General features: G+C 53.2%; 2 protein-coding genes across 2 annotated transcripts; one reads left to right on the top strand and one right to left on the bottom strand.

The window, feature by feature from the left end:
- Positions 1–846: 846 nt before the first annotated feature.
- SARM1 (sterile alpha and TIR motif containing 1) lies at positions 847–19,168 on the top strand. Its single transcript, XM_061176556.1, has 9 exons — positions 847–1,602; positions 6,007–6,622; positions 9,054–9,266; positions 9,573–9,664; positions 9,788–10,023; positions 11,973–12,075; positions 12,152–12,341; positions 16,950–17,071; positions 17,166–19,168. Exons 1-9 carry the CDS (start codon positions 1,133–1,135, stop codon positions 17,293–17,295), a joined length of 2,172 nt encoding a protein of 723 aa, XP_061032539.1. The 5' UTR covers positions 847–1,132; the 3' UTR covers positions 17,296–19,168.
- Positions 16,387–27,978, bottom strand: SLC46A1 (solute carrier family 46 member 1). Its single transcript, XM_061176558.1, has 5 exons — positions 27,741–27,978; positions 25,466–26,318; positions 24,261–24,344; positions 21,962–22,118; positions 16,387–21,424 (listed from the first exon to the last, which is right to left on the bottom strand). Exons 1-5 carry the CDS (start codon positions 27,966–27,968, stop codon positions 21,367–21,369), a joined length of 1,380 nt encoding a protein of 459 aa, XP_061032541.1. The 5' UTR covers positions 27,969–27,978; the 3' UTR covers positions 16,387–21,366.

The raw sequence follows: 27,978 nt of genomic DNA, 5'->3' as shown, positions 1-27,978 counted from the left end.
TCTCTAAGGTGCATTGATGTCCCCAAGCTGGTCTTCACAGCACGGTAAGTTGGGTGAATATTAACCCTTTGGACTGGATGCGATTCCCGAGTCTTCCACTAATTTACTGCTTCTCAGCAGGCCTGTCCCCACCCTCATCCTCCCCCATCGGTAACAAGTGGCCCAGTTCCCCACACTTTTAGGCTCTAGTGAGAAATAGGATCCCTCTACCTAGAAAATGCTCACTGGCACACAACGCCTGATTTTGTGCCCACTTTCACGGGTTCACATACCTCTGGAAGTCCTCCCATCACCTGGAGGGAGTGATCCTCAGAGATTCCGATGATTTTTTTCTGTTCTATAATCAGAGGGGAGTGTGACTTTGGAGAATCTTCTCCATGGACCTCAGTCGGTTCGGCTGTTAAATGGGAGCAGTAATTGCTACCTCGTAGGCATGATGTAAGACTTAATTGAGAAACAGGCATAAAGTGTCTCAAGAATTGCTATTATGATTGCATTAACCACTAGTAGGGCAAAGACACACTCAACCGTGTTGCCCTCACATTCCAGTGTCATCCCAGTGTCTCCAACCTAAAACCGAAGCAGTCCTTCCTCCTCCCACCTCCTTCCCCTGCAACCAGTAGAGGGGGCAGGGGACGTGACTACGGGGGAGAGGCCTGGCCAGCGTGTGGGCGTAGCTGGAGAAGACTTGTGGGTGGGGCTACGCAGGCGGCAGGGGAGGAGCCCCGCGAGACCGAGAGGCGGGGCGTCGGCTTCCTGACCACAGCTTCTCAGGGGCGGGGCTGCTGCAGAGCATCTCTGCGAACCTAGCCTGAACTGGAGACGCTCTTTGTTCTGGTTGCTGCTTTCTAGACCCTCCGGCCCCTGGGTCCATTCCTCGCCTTCCCGCTCTCTCCTCCCGCCTGTCCCCTGCATCTGGGCCTGCATCCCCTTCCCCAACCTCTTCGTCCTATATCCTGCCCTCACCCCTCCCCCAAACTTCTGGTCGGTGCCCTTGCCTGTTACCCTTCTCTCCACCCTCCCTCTTGCATCTTCTTCCCCCTGGTCCCCTCTCGGTTCCTCCTTTTCCCAAGGTCTGGGTCGCTCCGCCCGGCCCCGCCTCTCCAGGGATGTCCCCTGAAACCCTGTGCCCATGGTCCTGACGCTGCTCCTCTCCGCCTACAAGCTGTGCCGCTTCTTCGCCATGTCGGGCCCACGGCCGGGCGCCGAGCGGCTAGCGGTGCCGGGGCCGGACGGGAGCGGCTGCGCTGGGCCGTGGTGGGCGGCGGGCGGCCGCGGGCCCCGCGAGGTGTCGCCAGGGGCGAGCACCGAGGTGCAGGGCGCCCTGGAGCGCGCGCTGCCCGAGCTGCAGCAGGCGCTGTCGGCTCTGAAGCAGGCAGGCGGCGTGCGGGCCGTGGGAGCCAGCCTAGCCGAGGTCTTCCAGCTGGTGGAGGAGGCCTGGCTGCTACCGGCCATGGGCCGCGAGGTAGCCCAGGGTCTGTGCGACGCCATCCGCCTGGACGGTGGTTTGGACCTTCTGCTGCGCCTGCTGCAGGCGCCGGAGCTGGAGACGCGCGTGCAGGCTGCCCGCCTGCTGGAGCAGATCCTGGTGGCAGAGAACCGGTGAGGGGGCCGGGCTGGGGCGGAGAGCGCCGCGTGGTGTAGGGTCGCAAGGACGGTCGAGTGCCTCGGTCTCCCGTGTGCCTCGCACTGTGCCTTTCCTGCCTCACCTCACAAACCCCTGCATCATATCCCTGTTGGGGACCAGCGTGTCCATTTTCCAGATGAGGAAACTGAGCCCTGGGAAAGTTTAGTGACTTGCCCAGCGTCACACAGTGAACTAATGGTGCAGCCAGGATTCACTCCCAGAGCTGGTGGGGTGAGAAATGAGACAGAGAGGGGAGGAATGGAGTAGTAGGACAGGAATCTGTCCCTGGTTCTGAGGATGGAGCTGGGATCCCACAGCCAAAGCCCTCTAAACCTACAGCCCTCCCGATGGGCCTGGATATCCTTCCGTGCTACCTTCGCTCTGCCATACCATCTCGCTCCCACTAAAAGAGAAAGAGAACACATTGCTCAGAAAATAGGAGGGGGGACCCCTTTCCTTTCCCCCAGGCTGAAATGTGTGCTGACCTAAGGTTACTTGCTGCCTTCATGCCACCCCCAGGCCACTTCCTGCTTCCTCCGTTTTCATTTTGCTTCATGTAACAGGACAGACATGATCTCATGCTGTGCCTGCTCATCGGAAACAAGATGGGTGTTTTCAGTTGGGATGGATGGTGGGGGAAGAGGAAACTGAGGTGTGGAGCTAGGCAGGGGCCAGAGTATGTGTTCTCTACATCTTCCCCACACGTGCCAAGATACAGTAGGTGGGGTCCAACTGAAGCCTGGTTGCTACGCTTCCCTGCCTCTTGGGATCTCCCCTGGAATATAAGGACCACTGACCCACTTCCTTGCCCCTCTAATGCCGGAGGAGACCAGGCTGTCACACTCCAGTCTCATGCTGAATTCTCGGGCCCTTCAGGTTTAGAAGAGTTTTGGAAGGGTCACTTTCCATTTATGAAGCTCTCAAAGCTGTGATGGGCATGGATTAGGGGCATTTTCCTTGCCTTTTTCAAAAAGTAAAGATAACCTTGTGGATGGTGGAAATGATACAACTTTCAAAAGTGCATGAATGAAGCAGTTTAAGTTGGGAGGCCAAGTTAGGATTCTGCTTGTTCATTAAGTCATTAATCTTCTATCTAACAACAGGTGTCCTGTTGGGGATGGGCTGTGAATGTGGAGGGCTAGCAAATGGAGTGGGTGCTCACTGGATGTGGTGGGCTAGCATTGAAGGGCGTGTCCTGTAGGCCTGGTACGTGGGATAGGGTAGCTATAACTAGAACTCCTGGAGAATGGGTGCAGCCAACACCCTAAGAAGAGGAGGGCTGCAAGATGCAAATAGAACTGATATTTTTCAAGGTTGAAAATAACAATCCTCACCTGGTTCAGAATTACTGAGAAAAGAGGCACACTAACCGGTGTCTCTGGTCCCAAGAAACAACGTGCTGGTGTTGGCATCACTTCAGGACCAAGGACAGAACCCAGCAAGCCAGGTCCCCAACCTCCCGGAGAAAGGCATAATCTCCCCACACCTCTGCAGTGCTCTGAGAGGAGGCTGGGAGGGCAAGAAGGGAAGAGGGTGGTGACACACTGAGAATTTGTGTCTATGAAATTTTTTCCTTCCTCCACCAACCAACTTCCTCATAAAGAAGGTTCTTCCATCAGTGCCCCCAACTCCTTTTGCCATTCCCTTTCCTGCAGCTCTCTTCTTCCCTGGGTGCTGCCACACTCACTGCCCGGGAGCCTAGGTCACAGCTTCACTGACCCTCGAATACCAGGAGAAGCCCAACAGCGTAGGGCCCTCTGAGCCTGGTCCCACCACACTCTTACTGCTAGCCCTCTAAAGTCACAGCCTGCCCCCTTCAGGGGACCATAATGAGGTTAAATGGCTTTCCCAAGAATACACAGTGAATAAGTGGAGGCGACAGGTTTTTAAAAGAAAGAAAGGAAAAGGAAAAAAACCCAACAAACTATTGCACATAAATTCAAGTGCAAAGCACAAAAAAGATACACACTTAAACGTTCTTCTTTCTGTTCTTCACTGGAGGCAAACCAGTGAAACAAGTTTCTTGTACGTCTTTCCAGAGAGAGTCTCTGCATATACAAGCACTTGCATATATGTGTATATTATATATACAGGCTTATACATGTGTATATACGGACAATTTACCCCTCTTTCGGAGCTGTGATTTGAACCCAGACCCACAGCCTCTCAGACTGTAGAAGAATTGGGAATTGAGTGAATAAATCTCACAACAAGCACAGAGTTCAACTCTATAAAGATGCCAAGTGCATAGGGAAAGGTGAGGGCTGGGGTTCAAGAAATGCACAATTGGGAGTTCCCTGATGGCCTAGTGGTTAGGATTCCGGACTTTCACCACCATGGCCTGGGTTCGATCCCTGGTCGGGGAACTGAGATCCTGCAAGCCTCGCGGCCAAAAAAAAAAAAAAAAGAAATGTGAATAAAGTCCTCTTTCTGAATTGATGTTTCTGAACATGCCCTTTCCTTCATTGAGCCTCAGGGGGAGGTGTTGTTGGATTAGATGATTTCTTAAGCACTTCCTGGTTCTGATATTCTTGGAATATATATAGTCAGATTGTTCTGGAAGCACAAAGTGCAGACGAAGGATCTTGAGCCCTGGAGACAGACAGATGTGAGTTCAAATCCCAGCTATGCCTCTCACCAGCAGTGTAACCTGGGCATGCCATGTAACCTCTCTGAGCTTTGGCTTTCTCCTTGGTTAAAGGAACAACTGCAGTGCCGTCTGCCCGAGTGGATGATTAGAACCCATCTGTTCCTTTGGGCTGCAGAGAAGTTCAGTGATCAGCTCAGCAAAGCTGTCCTGGCCTCAGGCCATGTTCTGGGCTCAGCTGGGCCCTGCAGTGGACACAAAGTCACAAGCACTGTGGTCACTGTGGTGCTCACTGGGCAAGGACTCCATAGCTGGCTGGGCCTGTAAGTCTTTGAGGGACATCATTGGTGGAGGCCAGGAAGACAGGACACTTTCACCTCTGCCTGGAGTGTGGCAACTCTCCTGTCTGCTCTCTTGGCCTCCAAGCTCTCTCCCTTTGACCTGTCCTCCCCACAGCAGCCAGAGCGAGTTTCCTAAAATCCATGTGTTACCAGGTCACTCCCCTTCCTGAAGCCCTTCAGTGACTCCCCATTTGCCATCAAGATGAAGTCCAAATGCTTTGCGATGGCTCAAAAGGCCCCCAGAACTCTTTCCTCTTCCCTTGAAACTTCCACCTCAACCACTTGAAGTAGCTTCTGCTTTTTGCCCATTTAATGGGTGTAAAGTGATAGCTGGTTTAATTTTTATTTCTCTGATTACTAATGAATTAGAGTATCTATTTGCTTGTTAACATTTTGAATTTCCTTTTGTAAATTGCCCATTTGTGTCCTTCGCCCCTTTTCTGTTGGATTTACTGCCTTTTGCTTGTTGATTTGAATATGTATTTATATATTCTATATATGAATCCCTCGTTGATTTTATATTTTTCCTTGTTTGTTTTAGACATTGCAAACATCTCTGGCTTTCTTTCTCTTCCTGGAACGTGCCAAGCTCATCAGCCCTCGGGGCTTTTGTCCTTGATGTTCTCTCTGCCTATTATGCTCTTCTTCCGGATACTTGCAAGCAGGGGTCTCTGGACATTTAACTCGCAGATGTCACTTCCTCAGACATATCCCTCCACCCAGGCACTCTCCATTACAGCACCTGGTTTTGCTATCATTTTGGTCAGATAACTATTACCCTGTTCATTCACTGTTTACTTGCTTACTGTTTGTCTCCATATTAGCTGTTATTAGCTCCAGTCTCTCTTAGTCACTGTTTAACTTCAGCCCCTATTGCAGTGCCTGGCACACAGTAAGTCCTCAGTAAATGGTCTTCTGAATGAATGAATAAATACACCCCAGTCACACAGCATGGAGTGAAGAGAATTTTGATGAAATGAACATTTATTGAGTCTTTCCTATGTGCCAAGCACTTTACATGCATTTTTACATTAGTTCTCGTAATAACTCTATGGGGTGGGTATTCACTTTATCCTATTTATGAGATGAGGAAACCAATAAAGATAAAGGAAGGTACCCAAGGTCCCACAGCTAGAAAATGGTAGAGAAGAAACCAGGACCCAGGAGATCTGCTCTAGAGCTAGAATTCTTAACCACCACACTTGCTGCTTCTCCAGGGAAGGGTGTCTGGGAAGAAATGGGTGTGGCCAGGATGGAGCACCCTTATAATCAGAGAAGTCTGGTTGTCCCAGGGCAGGAGATGAGGGAGGTGGAGGAGGCAGGGAGGACCAGACTCATGTCCTATATGACGCTAGCGAGGCCCAGAAAGCATATGCAACGAGGCCCTGGGTTCAGATAAGCACCCCGGGCTGCGGCAACTCCACTTTCTCCCTCCCGCTTTCCTTCGGCAGGGACCGAGTGGCGCGCATCGGGCTGGGCGTGATCCTGAACCTGGCAAAGGAGCGGGAGCCGGTGGAGCTGGCGCGGAGCGTGGCCGGCATTTTGGAGCACATGTTCAAGCACTCGGAGGAGACGTGCCAGCGGCTGGTGGCGGCCGGCGGCCTGGACGCGGTGCTGTACTGGTGCCGCCGCACGGACCCGCCGCTGCTCCGCCACTGCGCGCTGGCGCTGGCCAACTGCGCGCTGCACGGGGGCCAGGCGGCGCAGCGGCGCATGGTGGAGAAGCGCGCCGCCGAGTGGCTCTTCCCGCTCGCCTTCTCCGAGGACGAGCTGCTCCGACTGCACGCCTGCCTCGCCGTGGCGGTGCTGGCCACCAACAAGGAGGTGGAGCGCGAGGTGGAGCGCTCGGGCACGCTGGCCCTCGTGGAGCCGCTAGTGGCCTCACTGGACCCCGGCCGCTTCGCCCGCTGCCTGGTGGACGCCAGTGACACCAGCCAGGGCCGCGGGCCTGACGACCTGCAGCGCCTCGTGCCGCTGCTTGACTCGTCGCGCTTGGAGGCGCAGTGCATCGGGGCTTTCTACCTCTGTGCCGAGGCTGCCATCAAGAGTCTGCAGGGCAAGACCAAGGTGGGTGCGGGTGTGGGGCTGGGTGGGGAGGGGGTTAGAGAGAAACTGGGAAGGCTCCCCAGAGGAAATGACATTCAGCTGGGACTTGAGGGACTTCCCTGGCCGTCCATTCGTTAAGACTCCACGCTTCCACTGTAGGGGACACGGGTTTGATCTCGGGTCGGGGAACTAAGATCCCGCATGCCGGTGGCACAGCCAAAAACAAAACAAAACAAAAACAAAAAACAAACAAACAAAAAAACTAGGACTTGAAGTACACATGAGAGGTGAAATAAGGAGAAAGATGAGGGACCCATCATTCTGGCCTTGAAGGCAAGACCAAGCTTTTATGTAGGGGACATACATCTCTGTATGATCTCTGTGTTCTACAAAGATCACCCTGACTGCTGCATGGAGACGGGGTAGGCAAGGGTGAGGCTGCAGGCAGGGGGGTCAGATAGAAGGTCATGGCAGGGGGCAGCTGGGATGGTGGAGGTGAGGACCAGGGCATGACAGCAGAGGCAGAGAGAAGCAGATTCCAGAGGTACTGAAGAGACAGAATTAGAACTTGGTGGGTGGCTGGGTGAAGGAGAGCGAGGAGCTGAGGATACTCCTGGCTTTGGACATAGGCAACCCAGTGGATGGTGGCACCTGGTACTGAGATAAGGTGAACTGGGTGAGATAGTTTGAGGGTGGAGAGAAAGTGAGTTCAATGGGACAGATGGAATTTGAAGTGCCTGAGAGATGACAACCTGGGGTGCTCCAGTGGGCCATTCTGTCATTTGGGTCTGGAGTCCAGAAAGGAGATGGAGTAAACAGAGGCAGGACATCCATGTGTCAGCTAGATAACACCCACCCGAGTCCCAAGGGGTCCCCAATCTCAGGACCTGATCTGCAGTCTTTGCCCTCTGCTTTAACTTGCTGTGTGACTGTGGGTACCTGGCTTCCCCTCTCTGGGCCTTTATGTGCCTCACTTTTTTTTTTTTTTAATGTGGGATATTCTTTTTTTTTTTTTTTTACTATTTATTTATTTATTTGGTTGTGCTGGGTGTTAGTTGCAGCAGGCAGGCTCCTTAGTTGCGGCTTGTGAGCTCCTTAGTTGTGGCATGCAAACTCTCAGTTGCGGCATGCATGTGGGTTCTAGTTCCCAGGGATCAAACCCGGGCCCCCTGCATTGGGAACGCGGAGTCTTATCCTCTGTGCCACCAGGGAAGTCCCTATATGCCTCACGTTTGACCTCTGGAAAATTGAAGGAGTGGACCACAGCAGCAGTTCTTACCCTGGATGTGAGACTAGTAATAGTTAAATTATCGAAAGTTTCTGGTTTTAGTTTTTTAAATATTACAGAATTAAGATTATCCTATAATGTCACTCTCCCTCCTTTGTATTCCTCTGGAGGTTTGGGGGGTTAGTGACCGCTGGTGCACAGGGAGTGGTGCACACTGCATGGACCACCCTATCTGTACGACAGTGGTCATCTGGGGCTGGACAGGGGTCATCAGAGGAGTGTGTCTCACAGGTGATTGTCCCCCGTCACGTGTGTCCCCATAGATCCAGAAGAGACTGCTGTGTTAGGGGGTCTCTGAGGCCTCTTCCAAGGTCCAATGTTCTAAGAGCTTTTGATTCTCCTCTCTGCACCCCAGAGTTGGGCCATGGGAGGACTGGCTTTACAAACAGGCCATTCTGTTTTGGGAGGAGGGATTTAAAGGGAAGTAGGGAGTGAGGACCCAAGGAGTGGGTCTTGGCAGCAGCCATGACCACCAGCTCTGGCACCTCTTTCCCAGCAAGGCCAAGTGAGCGCAGTTCAATGTAGACATAGTGAGCCCTCACTCTGTGCCCTGCAGTGTGCCAGTTATGGGACTCCAGGGGTGACTAAGACATGACCTCAGCTTACAGTCCAGTAGAAATTGCATTATCAATTAACAACAGTAGCATTCAGAGTGTAGCACAAGGCCTAATTGGAGGTATGGGCCAAGCTGTGGGGCAATCAAAGCAGGCTGCATGTTGGAGGTGCCAATCAATTTGTATCCAATGGATGAGTAGGATTCCCACAAGCAGGCTAGAAGAGCTAAGCATCTGGAAACACCACAGGTTGAGGCCCAGAGGTGGGAGAGCCTCCATGGGTGGGTGGCTTGGTGAAGGGGGAGTAGAGCGGGGATTGGTGGGCAGGGGCTGCACTGTGCCAGGCCTGGCAGCCATACTGAGAACTCGACTTGATTTCAGGGCAGATGGAAGCTGTAGAGGGGAGGCATGAGAGGGACTTACCTGGTCAAGAGTTGAAGGAGCTTCTGGAGGGGGAATCCACAGGACCTGGTGATTTATTGGATGAAGGCAGGGCAAGGGCAGACGGTGGGGCTTTCAGCGGTGAGAAGAGGCGAGGGGAGGGACCAGGCACGTTTGGGGGCGGCTGGTGAATTGGTGGATCCAAGACATCCTCTCCGCACTTCCCCAGGTATTCAGCGACATAGGTGCCATCCAGAGCCTGAAACGCCTCGTCTCCTACTCCACTAATGGTACCACGTCGGCGCTGGCGAAGCGCGCGCTGCGCCTGCTGGGCGAGGAGGTGCCGCGGCCCATCCTGCCCAGCGTGGCCAGCTGGAAGGAAGCCGAGGTCCAGACATGGCTGCAGCAGATCGGCTTCTCCCAGTACTGCGAGAGCTTCCGGGTAGAGCCGCGCGGGGTCGCCGGCCGGCAGTCGGAGCAGGCGCATCCCCGAGGGCCGCGTGGCCGCTAGGGGCGCCCTGCACACAGGCGACCGCTCCCCATCCCGGCACAGCACGCCCGCGGCACCAGGGTGGACTTTTGGGGGTGGGGAGCCTGTACTCAGTGTTTTTCGGGGTCATTCGGTTCTCATCTGGGTCCCATCCGCCTCCCCCACCGCCATCTCCAGGTCCCTCCTCTTTATCTTGTGCTGGGTGGGGTCCAAATGCTGAGGATGGGAGCCTTTCCTTACATCTGACCCCTCCTCCAGGAGCAGCAGGTGGATGGAGACCTGCTTCTGCGGCTCACGGATGAGGAACTCCAGACCGACCTGGGCATGAAGTCAGGCATCACCCGCAAGAGGTACGGAGCCTCCAGCCCGCATACTCCCCCGCCCCGGGCAGGTCTAACTAAACGCCCCCGCCCCCTCCGCCTCTAGCCAGTGCCCAGTCAGGATCTCAGCATCCTCTCCTCCCTTGGGTGCAGATTCTTTAGGGAGCTCACGGAGCTCAAGACCTTCGCCAACTACGCTACATGCGACCGCAGCAACCTGGCTGACTGGCTGGGCAGCCTGGACCCGCGCTTCCGTCAATACACGTATGGCCTGGTCAGCTGCGGCCTGGACCGCTCCCTGCTGCACCGAGTGTCGGAGCAGCAGCTCCTGGAGGACTGCGGCATCCGCCTGGGCGTGCACCGCGCCCGCATCCTCACGGCCGCCAGAGGTCAGCCTGCCCACCTGGGCCCCTACCCCTGCCCCTGCCCCTGCCCTGGACGGATGAGGGGAGACACATGGCGGGGGCTCAGAGCCTCACTGCGGGTTGATTGAGCATGTAGGCTGTGCTGCACTGGGCTCTGAGGATGCAGAGATGAATATGTTGCACTTTGCCCTCAAGAAGTTCCCAGTCTGAGGTGGGAAGGAGGGTGGGAGGAAGGCAGATATATAAACAGGCACATGGCTGCAGGAGCTGGCATGCCCAGGACTCCAGTGGGAGCCTAGAGGAAGCACCACCTACCCTGTCTGCCCAGGCCTAGGGTTTGGAGAGGGGAAGATGCCTGACCAGGTCTTGAAGGATGTGTTGGGGGGGGGGCGGGGAAGAGAGTGGTGGCAGCAGGAAGAGCTGGTTAGCCCAGGCAGAGGGAACAGTACATGCAAGTGTGGAGGTAAGACAGAGCATGGGGGCTGGGTACAGGGGACGTGGGTGGGAAGACAGAGGGCTTATCCTGTTAGTCCACAGCTGACAAAGTATGGGTGCTTTAGGGAGGTCGTGAGAGCAGAGTGGATCCTAGGGCTCTAGCAGCTCTCTTGATTTATTAATTTAATTTACTAATTTACTATTTAGCTAATATTTATTGTCAATTACTAGAGGCCAGGTCCTGATTAAGTTTTTAACAGATATTATCTCATTAATCTCTACATCCATTCTGTGCAGTGGGTGTTTGTTTTTTTAAAGTCAGCTTTTAAAACTTTTTAAAGAATAAAAGTGGTATAATTTAACTTAAAAGTGTCCAGTTTGAACAGTTTTGAATGTATACCCCTGTGTAACCATCATCATAATCAAAGATAAAGGACAGTTCCATCATGGGTGTTAATTTTACAGATGATGAAACTGAGATTTAAATTCATTTTGTAAGGTTATAAGTCATTAAATGACAGAACTGGGATCTCAACCTCTGCCTTTATACCTCGTAAAGAGACAAACGTTGTCTGTGACTGTTGTCTGAATATTATAAGATGGGTTCTTTTCATGCATGCATGCATTCAATAAGTATGTACTAAGCTCCCACAGGGGACAAGGGACTGGGCTTTGGCCCCATTCTTTTGCTTCAACCAAAGCAGATTAACTTCTATCATTTTTACATTGCAGCTCCCAATAAATCCCCAAGATTTAATTTTTTAAAAACAAGAGGGTGCTACAGCAAAATTAGCTTACAAACACCTCCTGTAGGGAGTAGGGAGCCATGCACAGTTTTGAAGTGGGGGCAATGACACACTCAGATTTGGATTTTAAGGAGAGCTCTCTGGTGCCTGTGGCAAACAGATTAGACTGGGCAGGTGTGGATCTGGAGAGACCACTGAGGACGCTGGAGTTGGGGGCCTGGACACAGGGGTGGCCCTGAGGCTGGAGTCCAGGATGTTAGTAGGTAGAATCCACAGAGCATGGTGCCTGACCCTGAGCATTGAATGTCAGCTCCATGAGGGCAGGGTTTGTTTTGTTCATTGCTGTATCCCAAGCACTAAGAATAGTGCCTGGCACACAGAAAGCACTTAGTAAATATTTGTTGAATGAATGAATGAGAGGCAGGAGTTGAGGCTGATACCCAGGTTTCTGGCTTTGGTGGGAGACTAGGAAGAAGGGGGGTCTGGGGTGGATTGGGGATGGGTTGGGTTTGGAGTACCTGTGGGCAGCTGGCTGTGCAGGTCTGGAGCTCTAGAGAGAGGGCAGTGCTGGAGGTGTCCCCAAAACACAATGCCTGCCTCCTGAGAGGACCTCACTGATAGTTTGCAGCCTGCCTTCCTGTAGGCCCCATCTCTCCACCTCTCTGACCCTTTTTGGAGCAAGCCACCCTGCCTGGGCTGGGCTGAGAGGGCTGGGTGTGCAGGAGATGATGTACCTCGTGGTGAATGATGGGGAAGGCCCACCCTCACCAAGCCGTCTCTTGTCTGCTTCAGAAATGCTACACTCCCCACTGCCGTGCACCGGCTGCAAGCCCAGCGGGGACACTCCAGACGTCTTCATCAGCTACCGCCGGAACTCAGGCTCCCAGCTCGCCAGGTGAGGAGGGGCGGACAGGCAGGCTGCCTGGGGCCTTGTGGGGAGGCCATGGCAGTGACACAGGACCTCTTTGCAGCCTCCTGAAGGTGCACCTGCAGCTGCACGGCTTCAGTGTCTTCATTGATGTGGAGAAGCTGGAAGCGGGCAAGTTCGAGGACAAGCTCATCCAGAGTATCATGGGTGCCCGCAATTTTGTGCTGGTTTTGTCGGCTGGGGCTCTGGACAAGTGCATGCAGGACCACGACTGCAAGGACTGGGTGCACAAGGTAAGTGCCGGCCTCTGTGGTCCCAGCATTGGCCTGCGGCCCAGGGCACAAGGTCCCCGTTTCATTCTTTCTCACCTGCATATACTCCAGCAACCTCCATAGCCCAGCTGGAAGTCAGGAGCCATGGCTCTGACTGTAATAGGACTTTAGCAACTTACTTAGGCTCTCCGAGCCCCAGTTTTCTCATCTACAAAATGGGGGTAACTTACCTGTCCTAGTCACCTCGTAGAATTGTTGTGAGGTTCAGAGAGGGATGAACACGCTTTGAAAAATAACCTCTGTGAGGGAAGGGGGGCAGGAGAGCATAGTGACAGGCACAGTGGAATGGTTAAGAGCACAAAGCTGTGAGTTTAATTCCTGGCTCTGGCTTTGGGCAAGTTACTTAACCCTAATGAGCTTCATGTTTGTCACTGGAAAGTGGGATAGTTATAGTACCTAACTCCCTAGGATATTGTTAGAAAGATTAAAAGAGGTAAAATTTGTGAAGTGCTTAGCAGAATGCCTGGCACATAATAACTGCTGTATGATGGCAGCAATTACTATTATTAATATAATTATTGTGAGTACTACCACTGTTTAATTCCCCATTGTATCCTGAGTGCCTAACGCATAGTAAAAATTTATTGGGAACTTGTAGAATGGATGGATGGATCTGTATCACATCTGTAGGTTATTAATCATTACTCGTTAGTTAGCAGGAATTGGGGCCAGGGCAAAGGGAAGCAGTTGTCATATGGATAGGGTCCTTGTCCTAAAGCAGCTAAGGAGACAAGAACATGCCCAGAATGACTAGAACATACATAAATTGGTGTCAACGTAAAGCCGGGTAGGCGAACCTCTTACTTGCTATAAGAATACGGAGAAGGGAAAAAAACATCAAGGGCTGGAATAATCCGGGGAGGCTTCGTGAAGGAAGCAGAACTTGAGAAGAGTCTTAAGAATTTAGGCCAGTGGAAGAGAAGGCATCTCAGGCAGGGGAACAGCAGGAGCAAAGAACAAAAGTAGGCATGAGAAGGGTGCCAAAAACCTACATTATCACTGGTATTGCCTTCTCCATTTTATGGATGAAGAAACCAAGGCTCAGAGAAGTAGAATAATTTTTCCCATGGCCACACTGCTTGGGCAGAAATCAGAACTGGGCTTTGAACTCCTGTCTATCTGACTCCAAAGCCCATGCTCTTTCTTAGGATCCAGCTTTGTCCTATGACTCAGATCTGAGGGGTGGGAGGGGAGGTGGTGAGATAGGATTGGAATCAGCTGACACCAGAGTGATTGCATCTCTTCCCAACTCTGAGTTCAGTGATGTCACGCCAGCAGCTTGAAATCAGCCATGGTGGGAGTAGTTACACTAAAGAAACTGGTAAAAACTACAAATCAGGATTTTATTTGTTTGGTTGTTTTTTCCCCCTCTGGAGAGCTAGTTGTTAAATGTACCAGCACACCACTGGCTGGATAAGAACTAAGAAACCAGGTTATGGGGTTCCTAAAGGCAGGGAGAAGACCTGTGCTTAAAGCACTGGCAAAAGGGATCCCATGAGGGCAGTGATGCCATACCAGTGGGTTTTAGGGAGAAGGCTCCAAACTAGGGTGCAGCCCAGATTGACAGTGGGGAAGAGGGTCAGGCCCCAGAGGCCATGTAGGAGGGGCTGAATACTGGGTTTGGTTTGGGGAGGGGATGCTGGGTCAGAGAGACACCCTGGAGGATCATGGCTTAGAGCAGGTGGCAGGCGGCCTTCTGAGAGAAAGAGAGGAGTGTCTGTGAGCTCCGTGAGAGCTCAGACCTTGCCTTGTTCATGCTGCATCCCTGATGCCTAAAACCATGCATGGTACAAAGTAGGCTCTTGAAGAGTTTTTAGAATAATTGAATCAACGATTAAATAGATGAGTGATTCTGATGAAGCTGAGATGACTGGGAGAAACATACGTATCTACTAGGTTTACTAGGTCAGAAGACGCAACTCTAATCAAGTTTTCATATTTAACTGGCTTCACGATCTTGAACGAGCCATTATGCCTCTCTTGGCCAGCCTCTGAATCGGTACAGTGAGCAGTGTGCTGTCTTTGCTTCTGTGTAATTCTGGATGAAACAAATGTCTAAAGGTTCCCACATAAATTGCTGCAGGGCCAGAATTCATCCAAGTGCTCAGCAGAGAGGCAGAGGGCTTGGTTGAAATAGCCTTGGACTTAGAATCTGAATGCTTGAGTCAGAGACCTGGCCCCCTCCTGGGCTGGGCATGTGTGTGACTTGGGAGCAAGTCCCTCCCCTTCGCTGGGCTTCCTTCTTCTCAGTTGTAAAATGGAGAGGTGCCCCAGAAGCCAATCAGGGTTGAAGTTATGCAGATTCCTTCCCCAGGAAGGCTATGCTCCACGAGGGTGCTTGGCGTCCATCACTGTCCCAGCCAACTGCAAGGAGGGAGGAGCGGGCAGGTGGTGGGAGCCTTTGCCTTGGACCAGTCCCAAAGGCTCCATCATCCCTCCTTGGTTGTTTTCAGTGCTTAATTGCCTCTGGTTTTAAAACTGCTTTCCTCAAAGCCACATTTAGTGGGTAATCAATACGGAAAACCACAAGTGAACTGCACTCAAGCAGTCCAATCCTTGTGGTTCCCCCTTGAAAGGAAAAAAACATTCAATAAGCACTTCCCAGAGCACCCATTAATAGCAATATCCTCAGAACAACCTAGTGAGGTAAGTTTTATTATCCCCACTTTACAGAGGAGGAAGTAATAACACTTGTTATTTATTAAGCATACACTTCATGCTAGTCGCTAGTCTAACCACTTGCCGTGGGATAGCACAGTTATTTCTCCCAGCAATCCTACAAGATAGGGACTATCATTAACCCTATTTTAGAAATTAGAAAACAGAGGCTTTGAGAGCCTGTTGTTTTTGCCTCAAATGACAGAGCCTGTGTCAGAGACTTGGTGTGAATCCAGATCTGATGATTCCAGAGCGCAACCCCTAAATGCTATGCTGTCTCATTCATTCATTCATTCAGCCAGTCAGCTATTAAGTGTTTAGCAAAGGCAGACTACGGGCAAGGCTTTGTGAAAGATCCTGAGATACAAGGTGAGTGAAACCTGGACATGGTTCCCACCTTTATGTCTGGTGGGGAAGACAGATATTAAGTAAATTACTCATTAGTGAATTTAAATTTGTAAGTGTAGCATGTGATGCGGAGCCTATGAGAACCTATAACAGGGGATCTGACCTCGTCAGGAAGTGAGGGAAGACTTCCCTAGGAAAGTTGATTGAGCTCAGATCAGAAAAATGAGTTGGTATTAGAAAGGGCAGGGAAGAGTGTTCTAGTCAGAGGAAGCAGCATGTGCAAAGGCCCTGTGGAGGGAGGGAGGTAGCAAATCTAAGGGACTGCAAGGTCTGTGTGGCTGGGAGGACAGCGCAGGGATCGAGTTTGAGAAGTGAGCTGTGGCCAACCGCACAGAGCCTTGAACTTTATTCGAAGAGCCGTGTAGAGTCGTGAAGTCAGATTTGCATTTTGCAAAGAGTAGCTAGGTGAAGGGGCAACATGGAGAATGAATTAGAGGAAGCAAGAATGGCTAAGAAGAGACCTGGTAGGGGCTAACGGTAATACGGGGTTGGAGCAGGGCACTGGTGGGGGTGGAGGTGGAGAAAAATGAGCGGATTTGAGAAATAAGTAAGAACTACAACTGGCAGGGCGGCTCAGAGAAATAAGTAAGAACTACAACTGGCAGGGCGGCTCAGGATGGATCGATTTGGATGCAGGGGGTGGGATGTACTTCTTGACACCAAATTTGTGTGGGCTTTTTCCCATACCGACAACCAGTTCTCCATTTCACCAGCACCAACTGGCTGTCCCACAATTCAATTCAGTTCTGACACTAACTACCCACCGGGAGCCAGTGTCAGACTCCATGGTTCAAGGGATCAGTCTCACAAGTCTGCCCTCACTTCAGACCCAGTCGCAAGGCCCAGGCCACCTGCACTGCTGTCTGACTCGGCTACAAATGCAGGGGTTCCTATGACCACCCCCCTCAGGTTCAATAATTTGCTAGAATGACAGGCAGAATTCAGGAAAGCACTTTACTTAACTATTACCAGTTCATTTTAAAAGATACAACTCAGGAACATCCAAATGGAAGAGATGCACAGGGCAAAGTAAGGGGGGGTGGGAGCATGGGCAGGGCTTCCATGCCCTCTCTGGGCCACCCTCTCCACACCAAGATGTGTTCACCAACCTACCGGTCCTTAGGGGTTTTATGGAGGTCTCATTATGTAGGCGTGATTAAGTCATTGGTGAGTGAACTCAGTCTCCAGCCCCTCTCCCCTCCCTGGAGGTGAGGGGGGCGCTGAAAGGTCCAACCCTCTAATCACAGCTTAGTCTTCCTGGCCACCAGCCCCCATCCTGAAGCTATTCGGCACAGCCCCACCCCCCAGGTCATGTGAGAGGGCTTTAGGAGCTCTGTACCGAGAACCTGGAACAAAGGGCAAATGTAGATTTATCATACCACAGGGGATGAGGGAGAAGTCAATGTGGACTTCACGGCCAACATCCCCCCTTGGGCTCAGCCTGGCCCCGAGATCCCTGGATGGGGCCCCGCGTGTCCTCCTCTTCCCCTCTTCTTTCTCTAGGAGATTGTGACTGCTCTGAACTGTGGCAAGAACATCGTGCCCGTCATTGATGGATTCCAGTGGCCAGAGCCCCAGGCCCTGCCCGAGGACATGCGGGCTGTGCTCACCTTCAATGGCATCAAGTGAGGAGGGGGCGGGGCGGGGCGGGTTACACAGGCCCCCAGCCAGCAGCTCCCTCTGCCCAGCCCTCTGACCCACCAGCCTCTGCACCCACAGGTGGTCCCACGAGTACCAGGAGGCCACCATTGAGAAGATCATCCGCTTCCTGCAGGGCCGCTCCTCCCGGGACTCATCTGCGGGCTCTGACACCAGTTTGGAGGGTGCTGCACCCCTGGGCCCCGCTTAACCAGTCCCTAATTCCCAAGCCCTGCCGTGACCCCCCATTTCCACCATCCCCCCAATGGGACAGCTCCTCACACTGGCTTCCCTGGGCTGAGACAGCCTGGGCTCTTCTCAGGAAATGGCTCTCTGCCTCCCCCGACCCTCACCGTCCACCTCAAACCCAGCTTCCTCAGTATCTGGAAAGGGAAGGGAAGCCAGGCATTGGGGGTGCTAAGACCTCCCCTAGGCCCTGCCCCCAGGTCCTGTCTCGGGCGTGGGAGGGTCATTGCTCAGCTCTGGAGATTCTGGAGAATGAGGGTTTGCTGCATGCTAACCCCTCTCCTGCCCTGCCAGCAGCCGGCTTGAGTAGAGTGAAGGCAGGCAGCCTCGGGCAGGGCTCAGTGCAGTGGCCAAGCCTCCCCACCAAGCAAGGGCTTGGGCCCGGGAGCCAGCTAGGGATGAGAGGCTAGCCATGGCTCTCCACTGAGACTGCGCCTGGCCCCTGGGCTCACCACTTCCTGCCATCCTGTGGCCTTGCCCTGTAACCATTCAGTGCCCTTAGCTGGCCAGGTCCACTCCCAGCCTTCCTGATGTGCAGCCTCCTTTGCCACATCTGGGGCCAGGGTGAGACCGGGCCGGCCCTCACTCTGGCTGGTCTGCAGCCGTGGCCTGCGCTCACTGGTGCATGGGAGCCCCCTGCTTGAGCCTGAGCAGGGGAGGCTGCTTCTCAAAGAGCAGCTAGCCACCCTACCTAGCCTTGGTGCTGTGCGCCAGGCCTCTGCCCAGCATGGCCCAGCTCCCTTCCTCAGCCCCTCACCCGTCCAAGGCTGCCCCCCGCACTGGCTCAGGGGGAGCTGGGGCGAGGCAGCCCCCCTGCGGCAGCAGCAGTAGCCTAGGCAGAACCTGTAGCTCCCCGGGAAGAGGCAAGATCCTGAAGAAGGGCAAGGGGTGTATTCGAATCACCTGGGAATTTTGTTAAAATCCCATTCAGGACACCTGGGGTGGGGCCCGAGTTCCTGCATTTCTCGCAAACTCCCACGTGGTCTGAAGCTGGTGATCAAGGAATGATACCTTAGGAAGCAAGACTGTGAAACACAAATGCCTCACAAACGTTTGCCATTTCCCTGACACTTCACTCCATGGTCTCTAAGCATCAGAGCAGCCTTACCTGGTATTATCTCCATCTTACAGAGAAGGAACTGAATGTCGTGCCCAGTTTCCCAAGTCTCCAGTGGCAGCCCCAGGATGCAGACCTGGCCTCCTGGCGCTCAGTCCACTGCTGGGGGGGGACTCTACTGAGAATCACCCTGGAGGCTGCACCCTGGGCAGGGCTGTTGCTCCACAGACGGCTGGCTTCCCTCTTGCCCCAAAGAATCTAGCCTTGGGGGGACAGGCTTTCACAGCAGAAGGCTGACTCAGGGGCGGTAAAGAAATAACCGAGCAGGAGTGTCCCTTGGCCCCTTCCTCCACCAGGGTAGGAGAGCAAGAAAGCATCCTCCTTCCAATGAACGCAGGCTCCAGCTAATGAGCTCAGCGGGCACCTGCCCTGCCCCTCCCCTCCTGAGGGCAGTGGATTCACACCTGAAGGCTGGCTCAGCTCCCAGAGCCACCTCCTGCAGGTCCTGGCCAGGCCCCTCGGAGCTCTTGAGCCACATCGTCAGAAAGTCAAAGGTCTCGCTCCAGGCTTGGGACTCCTTCCTTCCACTCGCCTCCCTGCCAAAGATACTGCCTCTAGCCGGTCCTCTGACTGCACTTGACCCTTTTCCTTCTTGCCGCACGAATGCCCACCGGTGCCCTGGATACGACGGAGACTGAGGCAGACTGGATGTTGCCCTCAAGAGCAGAGACAATAACAATACAGTGTGATGAGTCTCCTCCAGGGGAAGCCTTCTGTCTTTTTGTCCCCAATCAGTCCCACTCCCTCCTGAGGTCCCTCATGGGCAGTACTCAGAGAGGTTGCCCAGCACTGTTTCTTTTTCTGTTTGGCACACTCTCTACTGCTGCCTGCCTCCTGTCTCTCTGGGGAATCACAGCCCAGCCCCCGGGCCCCACCGGAGCAGCTGAAGTGACGACCCTCCCCTGGCCAGGCCAGTGTGTTCAGGGGCCAGCCTCCCCTGCCGTAACAAACACTGCCCAGATCGCAGCCAGGGCAGGCACCCTGGCCCGCACCTTCCACCTAGGCCTGGTCTCACAGGGCCGGTCCTGAGACAGAGGGCTGAGAAACAGCCTTTCACCACCCGCCCCCCAGCCTGCTCTGACATTGCAGCCTGGTCTGCGGGGTCAGGGTTTTCTGCTTGGCTGGGCTGTAGCTGCGGCTCCCAGGTCGGGGCTGAGTCAGCCTCACCCCACCCCTCTCCAAGACCAAGAATTGCTCATGACCAAGAAACACTCAAAAGTCAAAAGTCCAGCTCCAACTCATTTATCCTTCCCCTAGGTCCGTGAATAGAGGCATTCCATTCTAGAATATATGAGATAGGAAGGATCTTAAAACAGTATTTAATCTAGTGTCTCCTAACTTGTCCAACCATGATCAGACAATTAGAGGCATTGCTGATCTAACCCTTTATAGAGGGCCTTGCTCAAGGCCACACACGAGCCAGAGGCAATGCCCGGAGTAGAGCCTGGGCCTGAGGCCAGCCCAGAGCCTTTTTCCTACCATCCTCACTGCTGGGACAGTCAGTGGAGGGGGCCTCTCCTTGCTTGATCTCCCAATGACGGGACAGTGAGATGGGAATCTGCAAACAGGCCCAGGCTACAGAGGGCCACAGCTGACCCTAGTTTGCCCTGGGCCACCCCCATTTTACCTGCGTGATTTCTAGCCAGAAAACTGGCTAGCAGAGCAGGTGAGAGAGAATGAGGGTAGAAATACCAGCAGGGGGCCATGCCCTGTGGCCAATTCTGTTTTGAAGAGTCAAGTGTCATCTGATTTGTTTGGGGGCTTATGGCCCTCATCAAAGCCAGTGCCTTAATACCAAATCCCAATCTGCCTTTCAACTTCAGGTCCAGGCTTTCCTAACGCCCTGGAAATGGGCCCCTCATTCTCTGGGGAGTCGGGCCCATCTCCAGGTTCCTGTTGAGCTACAGATGCTCGAGGGATGGTGTCAGCACATGGCCCTGCTGAAATGCCCAGCAATGGGAGGTGTTAGAGGGCTGAGTGGTAACAAAAACTGATTCTGCTTGGTTTGGTGTAGCCAGGAAGACCAGGGCAAGGTGTCTTCAGGGAGTAGATCTCTGACCCTGAGGAATGAGCGGCCAGGGCTCTGCCCGGAGCTTCTCTGCTGACCTGATGCAAGCGTGGCAGCCCTTCGCCTCCCAGCAGCTCCGGAGAAGAGAATGGGCAGTCAGATGAGGACTGAGGTGGCCACGCCCAGTACCAATCCCATGGCAACTCAGGGGCCCCTGTCCCTTCCAGCAGCCACTGCTGTCTGACCTACGGTGGGCAAACTAGGAACAGGAAAACAGAAGGCCCCACAGCCCAATGCCTTGGGGTCCGGAAGGTTCATTCCAGGGTGATTATACTGACTTCTTCTTATGATTGGCACTGCTAAGCCCAGGGGATTGATTCCCACGCAGAGATAGCAGCACTCTCCCTCCAGGTGGCACCAAGTCCCTCCCACAACCCTCCCTCCCCCCAAAGCTGGCACTGACCAGTGGTACCGTATTCATCACTAAGGAGTGACCGGTAGCTGCTTGGCCGTGAACTGAGCACCGTGAGCTGCACAGTTTGGGTTGGAAGCAGAGGTGCTATAGCCCTCGTGCTTCAGCTGGTCCCTCCATCAGGACCTCTCCTCTCCCCTGGAGGGTTCTATGTGATTGATGGACTAAAGGGTAAACAGATCCCTGTTCCAAATGGCTCCCACACCGCCTGCCCTGAGTGGGACTGTTTGGGTTACAATTCCAGATCCTAGAATCACAGGCAGGCACGGCGTGGATGAGGTGGGGGCCTTGGTCTAGCTTGACCACCTGGTCCGAGGTGAATACCGCCCTTTGAGGGGAGCTGCCGCTGCTGCTGAGGGCTGGGATCCAGAGGCATCTACTTCCAGTTGGTTAGTGCTCACGTTGCTCCTCTCGCCCCCCGTCCTCTGGTCCAGGCACATCAGGGGCTCTGGGAAAACTGCTGGAATTCAGGGCAATGATTAGCCCTTTCCAGTATCCTGTGAGAGACCAGAGAGAGGGTTCAGATATAACACGGGGGGACCCTCAACTCCTGGAGAAGTGACACAGGCTTTATTGGATGGGCTGGTCCAGGTATCCCCCTCCCCAAGCTGAGAGGTGGAAGACAATGTCCAGAGACAGAGGGCTCTGGGGGAAGAAACAAGTGGGTCAGGTTAGCGTGTGGCCCGGTCACAACTAGCCGAGGAAGCTCTCCAGGCTTCCCTTTAGCACATTTCTGCCACCGTAGTTCCATCTGTAAAATGGGAATGGAGGGGGATGAGGGGAACTGGGTGCGAGAACATAGCCTTGCCAAGAAGCACTGTGAGCCTGACCCTTCCCCTACCGGCCTCTGCCTTGCTCCCGGGGAATCGCTCCCAGACGATTAGGCAACCATCTGCAAGGGGAGAGTCAGGCTGGGACTGAGACACCCACAGGGGAAGAGCTCCAGGACTGAGGAGGTTGGAAGGAGGAGGAGGAAGAGGATACCTTTAGGGTAAAGGGCTCCATTTTGAGCCGGGGTCAGGGCCCTGCATTACCCAATCAGGACGGCCGGGATGAAGAGGAGGCCAGCTCCCAGGAGGAAAGGGAAGCCCTTCATGAAGTTCAGGGTGGCTGGGTAGAGCGAGTTGAAGATGCCGGAGGCTGTCAGCATGGCCAAGCCATTCACACAGGCCACAGCAGAAAAGAGAGCGCCTGTGAAGAAATAAATACCACACTCAGGAATCTGAAAGACCTAAATGCAAATCCTGACACCACTACCTCGCAGCTGTGTGACCTGGAGCAAGTCACTTAACCTCTCTGAGTGTCACCTTCCTCAGCTATAAATCCTACATCATGTGCTGTGATAAGGCTTCGACGAGGTCATGCATGGAAAGCACCTGTGCTACAAAACAAATGGCTGTTATTAAATCTATACATTACAAGTACATGTGATGTCTTCTAGCAAAAGTCTGATAAAATGGTTTTGGATTTATCCCCTTTGGAATCATCTCCTGTTTAGGATAAATTTCTGGGCTAATTCTCAGTTTCAACACTTATTAGCTGTGTGATCACCGAATAAGACACTTATCTTTCTGGGTTTCTGTCCCCCTTCTGTTAAGTAAGGATAATACCTTTCATAGATTGTTGGTAACACTATAATTGCATGATAGGCATATATGTGATATACCTATCACAGGGCCTGGCCCCCTGGAGGCAGCCAGTTAGTAAGAGCTGTTCTTTTCTCCTGTTCCCCTTGGCATCTCTGGGCACAGTGAAGGTGCTAGAAAAATGCTTATTGAGTGAATGAATGAAGGCACATGGGTTCTGAGGATAACAGAACCCATGGTGGGCTATACATGGCACCAGAGTCTCTGCCATCACCAGATCCTACTTCCAGGGCAGATGGGAAAAAGTGGATGAGCCACATGTTTCCAGATTGGGATCTAAGGACCAAGAGGCCTGAGAAGCTATTCTTTATAGATATGACAGCACGGGACTTCCCTGCTGTCACAGTGGTTAAGAATCCGCCTGCCAATGCAGAGACATGGGTTCAAACCCTGGTCCGGAAGGTCCCACATGCCACAGAGCAACTGAGCCCGCAAGCCACAACTACTGAAGCCCACTCGCCTAGAGCCCGTGCTCCGCAACAAGAGAAACCACTGCAATGAGAAGCCCGCGCACGGCAACGATGAGTAGACCCCGCTCACCGCAACTAGGGAAAGCCCATGCGCAGCAACAAAGACCCAACGCAGCCAAAAATTTTAAAATAAATAGAATCGATATGCCAGCAGAACACAAATTTTGCAAAATAAGCAACAGCCCAACAGAAGTTGAGATTAAACTATCAGACTGTCAGAGCTCGAAGGGCCTACAGATGTCATCAAGAGCAATTCACGGGACTTCCCTGGTGGCGCAGTGGTTAAGAATCCGCCTGCCAACGCAGGGGACACGGGTTTGAGCCCTGGTCCGGGAAGATCCCACATGCCGCAGAGCAACTAAGCCTGCGCACCACAACTACTGAGCCTGCACTCAAGAGCCTCTGAGCCACAACTACTGAGCCCTCGTGCCATAACTACTGAAGCCTGCGCACCTAGAGTCTGCGCTTCGTAACAAGAGAAGCCACCGCAATGAGAAGACTGCACACCGCAACGAAGAGTAGCCCCCACTCGTCGCAACTAGAGAAAGCCCGCGCGCAGCAAGGAAGACCCAATGCAGCCAAAAATAAATTAATTAATTAAATTTTAAAACTATAAAAGAACCCCTCCCCCACAAAAAAAAAAAGAGCAATTCACATGTGTTACAGATGAGGAAACAGGCCCAGATCACACAGCCGGTGTGACAGAGCCAGGATTAAAACCCAGATCCCCAGACCTGCCGCTCTTAGAAACAGACCTGGGTGTGCATCCTAGCTCCACCACTTACTGAGTGACCTCAGGTGAATCAATTTAACCCTCTGGGCCTCTGCTTTCATCTGCCATGTGGAGACAGTGAAACCTACATCACAAAGTTGGACACTCTGACCCCAAGGAAGCAGGGAACTCTGGCATCGTCACATCCACTTTACAGATGGAAAAGCTGAAGTCTGGAGAGAGTAAATCCTCTGCTTGGCTTATCCAAAAGAACATAATCGCATGCTGCTGACTGCAAATTCCAACTCTGTGGTCTGAAAATCCAGATCGCTGTGGTTCTCTGCCAGCCCTGGGCACTGTGACAGCAATGCAGTTGTCTTGGCTACTTATTTCTCCAGGGTGGGAGGGAGGAAGGTAAGCTGCCTCCTGGCCCGTGGCTGCCCTCTGCACAGTTCAGGAAACACTGGGCATGAGGAACCAGACACAGGCTAACCCTGATACTCACCCTGCTCTGACTCTCTCACCAGCCTGGAGAGCTTGGCCCGGATGATAGGCGTGACGACCAACGATAGGAAGAGGAGCCCGTACCCTGTGAAGAAAGAAACAATCATCAAGGAAATGGGGTTGGGGAGAGGGGTGCCCAAGTGAGATGTAGCAGAGGTCCTGTACCTACGCCATGAGGGACTCAGATTAGACACAGAAGAACTTCCCTGATGGGGAAGGAGACAATGATGGGGCACAGCAAGCACACAGTAAATGCAAGTTCCTTTTCCCTTGACATTTAGTTACTCACAGGCTTACACTGTTTCCTTCGTAACCATTTCTCTCCCTTGTGCAACTGTTAACCTCCTCAACAAAAACTGCAAACTGCTAAAAAACAGTGGCGCCTCTGAAGTGCATTCACAATGAGGCCCCCCAGGGCCCCTTCAGGTGAAAGGCCCCCAAATCCCAGAGCAATGACAGTGTCTTCATCATCTCTGCACCCCCGAAGGCGTTGAGCCCAGCACCGAGTCCATGGAAGATGCTGTGGGCAGGAGAAAAAGGTACCTGGTCCCTGTCAGCACCGTGCAGGCGAGCAGCCACATTAGGAAATCTGTGATTACAGAATGGCTGACTGTACACATTTTAGGGCTCTATTAAAATAAATCTGTCCATTCCTGAAAGTTAACTTCCTAATTTGCAGCTGCCCCCTCCCACCAAAAAAAAAAAAAAAAGAAAGAAAAGAAGAACCAACACAAGCAGGAATTTGATAGCTGCGGTCTGAGAAGACTGGCTTTTTTAAAAACCCAAAGAAGCTGACCAAGGATATTTGAGATAGGTCCTGTGATTCTTATCAGAGAAGTGAGTATTAAGGCATTAATAGCTTGGACTTTACTTAAGAGCACCATGAATATAGGCTGTGGGAGGCCAAGGAGTGGAGCAATTAGTGTAAGAGCAATTTTTTTGTCTTTGGCTCTATCTTACTAACAATATTTATAGTTGGTAATGTGAATGAATTACTTTGGCTATTGAAGGCCTATATTTTCAGTATAACAAAGATGGCATTTTTATGAGGTTTCTTAGTTGTCTGTCCTCCAGTGCAGGCTAGGGGCACAGTGATGTTTCCAAAGACATGGGCATGAACTACATTTGGCGGCAGCAGGTGGCCAGTCCCCAGTTTTCACGCAGCAATTCTGAGACAAACTGTCCCTGAACCCATACACATTTTACCTGTGAACATGAGGGGTGTAATGGTAGCAAATGCAAAGACCACCATCCCCATGATGTTGAAGGCCAGACCGATCTCAGCCACCCAGGTGTCGGCCAGGCAGTACTGCAGAAGCCTCAGGCCCAGCAGGCTGGTGAGGTATGGGAGGTGCTGAGCCGCAGAACCGTAGCCAATCAGCCTAGAGTCCCAGCAGAGGGGTGTGCTCAGCTCATAGAGGGTCAGAATGTCCTGGGCCCCAAAGTGCACAGTGATCACCACGAAGATGGCCAACGAGTACAGGGCTAAGTGCTTCCTGGACTTCTCCGGGGCCTGGGTCACATAGAGCTGGACGATGGATCGGTGGTGACGGAGTGTGAAGAGCCGGGCACGTGTCGGCTCTTTCACTGTCTCACCAAAGCAGAATGCTGCATAGAGAGTCATGGCAATCAGCAAGGCCAAGGCCAGCCAGAAGGGGTTGGCATAACCCTGCTTCTGGAGCCAGTTGCCACCAATGAGACTCGCCAGCATCCCTGCTACCCCGATGCACGCTTCCAGCAGGGCCATTCGGATGGTACGGGTGCGGCTGGAGCTGACATCTGCCACGGAGGCAAAGCCAGCAGCCAGGAGGCCACCGAAATCGCCAAGGAGGGCACAAAGGATGCGGCCCAGCACGAAGTAGCCAACGTGGAGCTGCAGCTGTACCACAAGGATGGACAGCACGGTCTGGAGCAGAAGGCCGAGGGAGGCCAGCACCAGCAGCGGGCGGCGGCCCACACAGTCACTCCAGGCGCCCAGCAGCGTGCACGAGAAGAGTCCCACCAGGAAGCCGCCCATGTTCATGTAGAGGGTCCAGTGGGAGGTAAGCGTCTCCACTTCCTGCGGAGGCAAGAGTCTTATTACCAGGGTGCCGTTCCTCCCTCTGGGCTGCCCATCGCCCACACCATCACCAACCTGGGAGATACAGGGATGAGGACTTTCTTTGGAGCCCTAAACCTCAGAGAATTTTAGTACAACTCTTAAAAACTGACGCTGGAGGGGTATGGGAAATGGGCAAGATCCATTCTCTAACTTTTAGCACTGTGAATGAAAAATATTGCCTGCCACATCAGCAAACAAAGGATGCTGCAGCCATCAAGCCCTCAGCCACTACTGCCGCCCCGGATGCTGAGCCCTGAGGGAACTCAGGATGGAGACAAACAGGCTGCCCACCGCCAAGCCCTCAGCCACTGCAGCCACCCACAAGTACAGGATGGGAAAGAACAGGATACTGGCTCTAGAGAGCTAAGGTGCATATCAGAGGAGTGATTTCAATAAGCCCAGGCTCCTGCATCTTCCCTTACTTAGAAAAGTGCTAAATTCATTGACTTGTGGGAATTCCCTGGTGGTCCAATTTTTAGGACTTGGCGCTTTCACTGCTGGGGCTGGGTTCAACCCCTGGTTGGAAAACTAAGAGCCCACAAGCCAGGTGGTGCAGCCAAAAAAAAAAAAAAGTCCAGTAACTTGAGATGTCTGGTTTTCCTCAATTAACAGTAACCTTTTGATGTTCCAACTACCTGGTTTTTATTGCAAAACTCCTATATATCCTGGCGCCTCCCTTACCTCTTGGGAACAGTCCCTCAGAGCTATCTCAGAGACTGCCTCCCGGGCCTGGGTCCTCAGAAAGTCCGCCAAATAAAACATAATTCTCAACTTTCAGTTTGTGCTTTTTTTTTTTAATTTTTATTTATTATTTATTTTTGGTTGTGTTGGGTCTTCGTTGCTGCGCGCGGGCTTTCTCTAGTTGTCAGCAGGCGGGGGGCTGCTCTTCGTTGCACTACGCGGTCTTCTCATTGTGGTGGCTTCTCTTGTTGCGGAGCATGGGCTCTAGCTGCGCGGGCTTTAGTAGTTGTGGCTCGCGGGCTCTAGAGCGCAGGCTCAGTAGTTGTGGCGCACGGGCTTAGTTGCTCCGCGGCATGTGGGATCTTCCCGGGCCGGGGCTCGAACCCGTGTCCCATGCAGTGGCAGGCAGATTCCCAACCACTGTGCCACCAGGGAAGTCCCTCAGTTTGTGCCTTTTTTTTCAGTGGACACCCTCTTTTGTTAACCCTCAAACTCGCTTTACCTAGATCAACTTTAAGCATCCCCGCAATGCATTTCTCAGTCAAGCCCCAACTTTGCTCCGGCCCCGCCCACCACCCAATATCCTAACCCACTGGGCTGCCCCCAACCTTTACGCAGGCCCCGCCCGCTCCGCTGCCCCCACACTCCAGCCCAGGGCCCGCCCCTGCCACGCTCCTCGCTTCTCCCCGCCGCCCCTACCTGCGCAGTGGGGTCCACGCTATGGTTGCTGCAGCTGCCCCTGTCACGAGTGCCGTTGTAGCCAAGGTCGGCACTGAAGCGGTGCCACAGGTACTGCGTGGTGACCGGGCCCTGCAGGACCAAGGCGAAGTTGGCAAGGAAGATGAGCGGCTCCACGCAGCCGCGGCACAGCACGGACCCGGCGGGCCAGGCGCGGGGCTCGCCCCGGGAGCTCTCGCGCCCCTCCATGCTTATGCAC

Source organism: Eubalaena glacialis, chromosome 19 (assembly GCF_028564815.1).
Source record: "Eubalaena glacialis isolate mEubGla1 chromosome 19, mEubGla1.1.hap2.+ XY, whole genome shotgun sequence".
NCBI lineage: Eukaryota > Metazoa > Chordata > Mammalia > Artiodactyla > Balaenidae > Eubalaena > Eubalaena glacialis.
The sequence above is the reverse complement of the archived record's forward strand: the minus strand, read 5'-3'. Positions and strand labels throughout refer to the sequence as shown.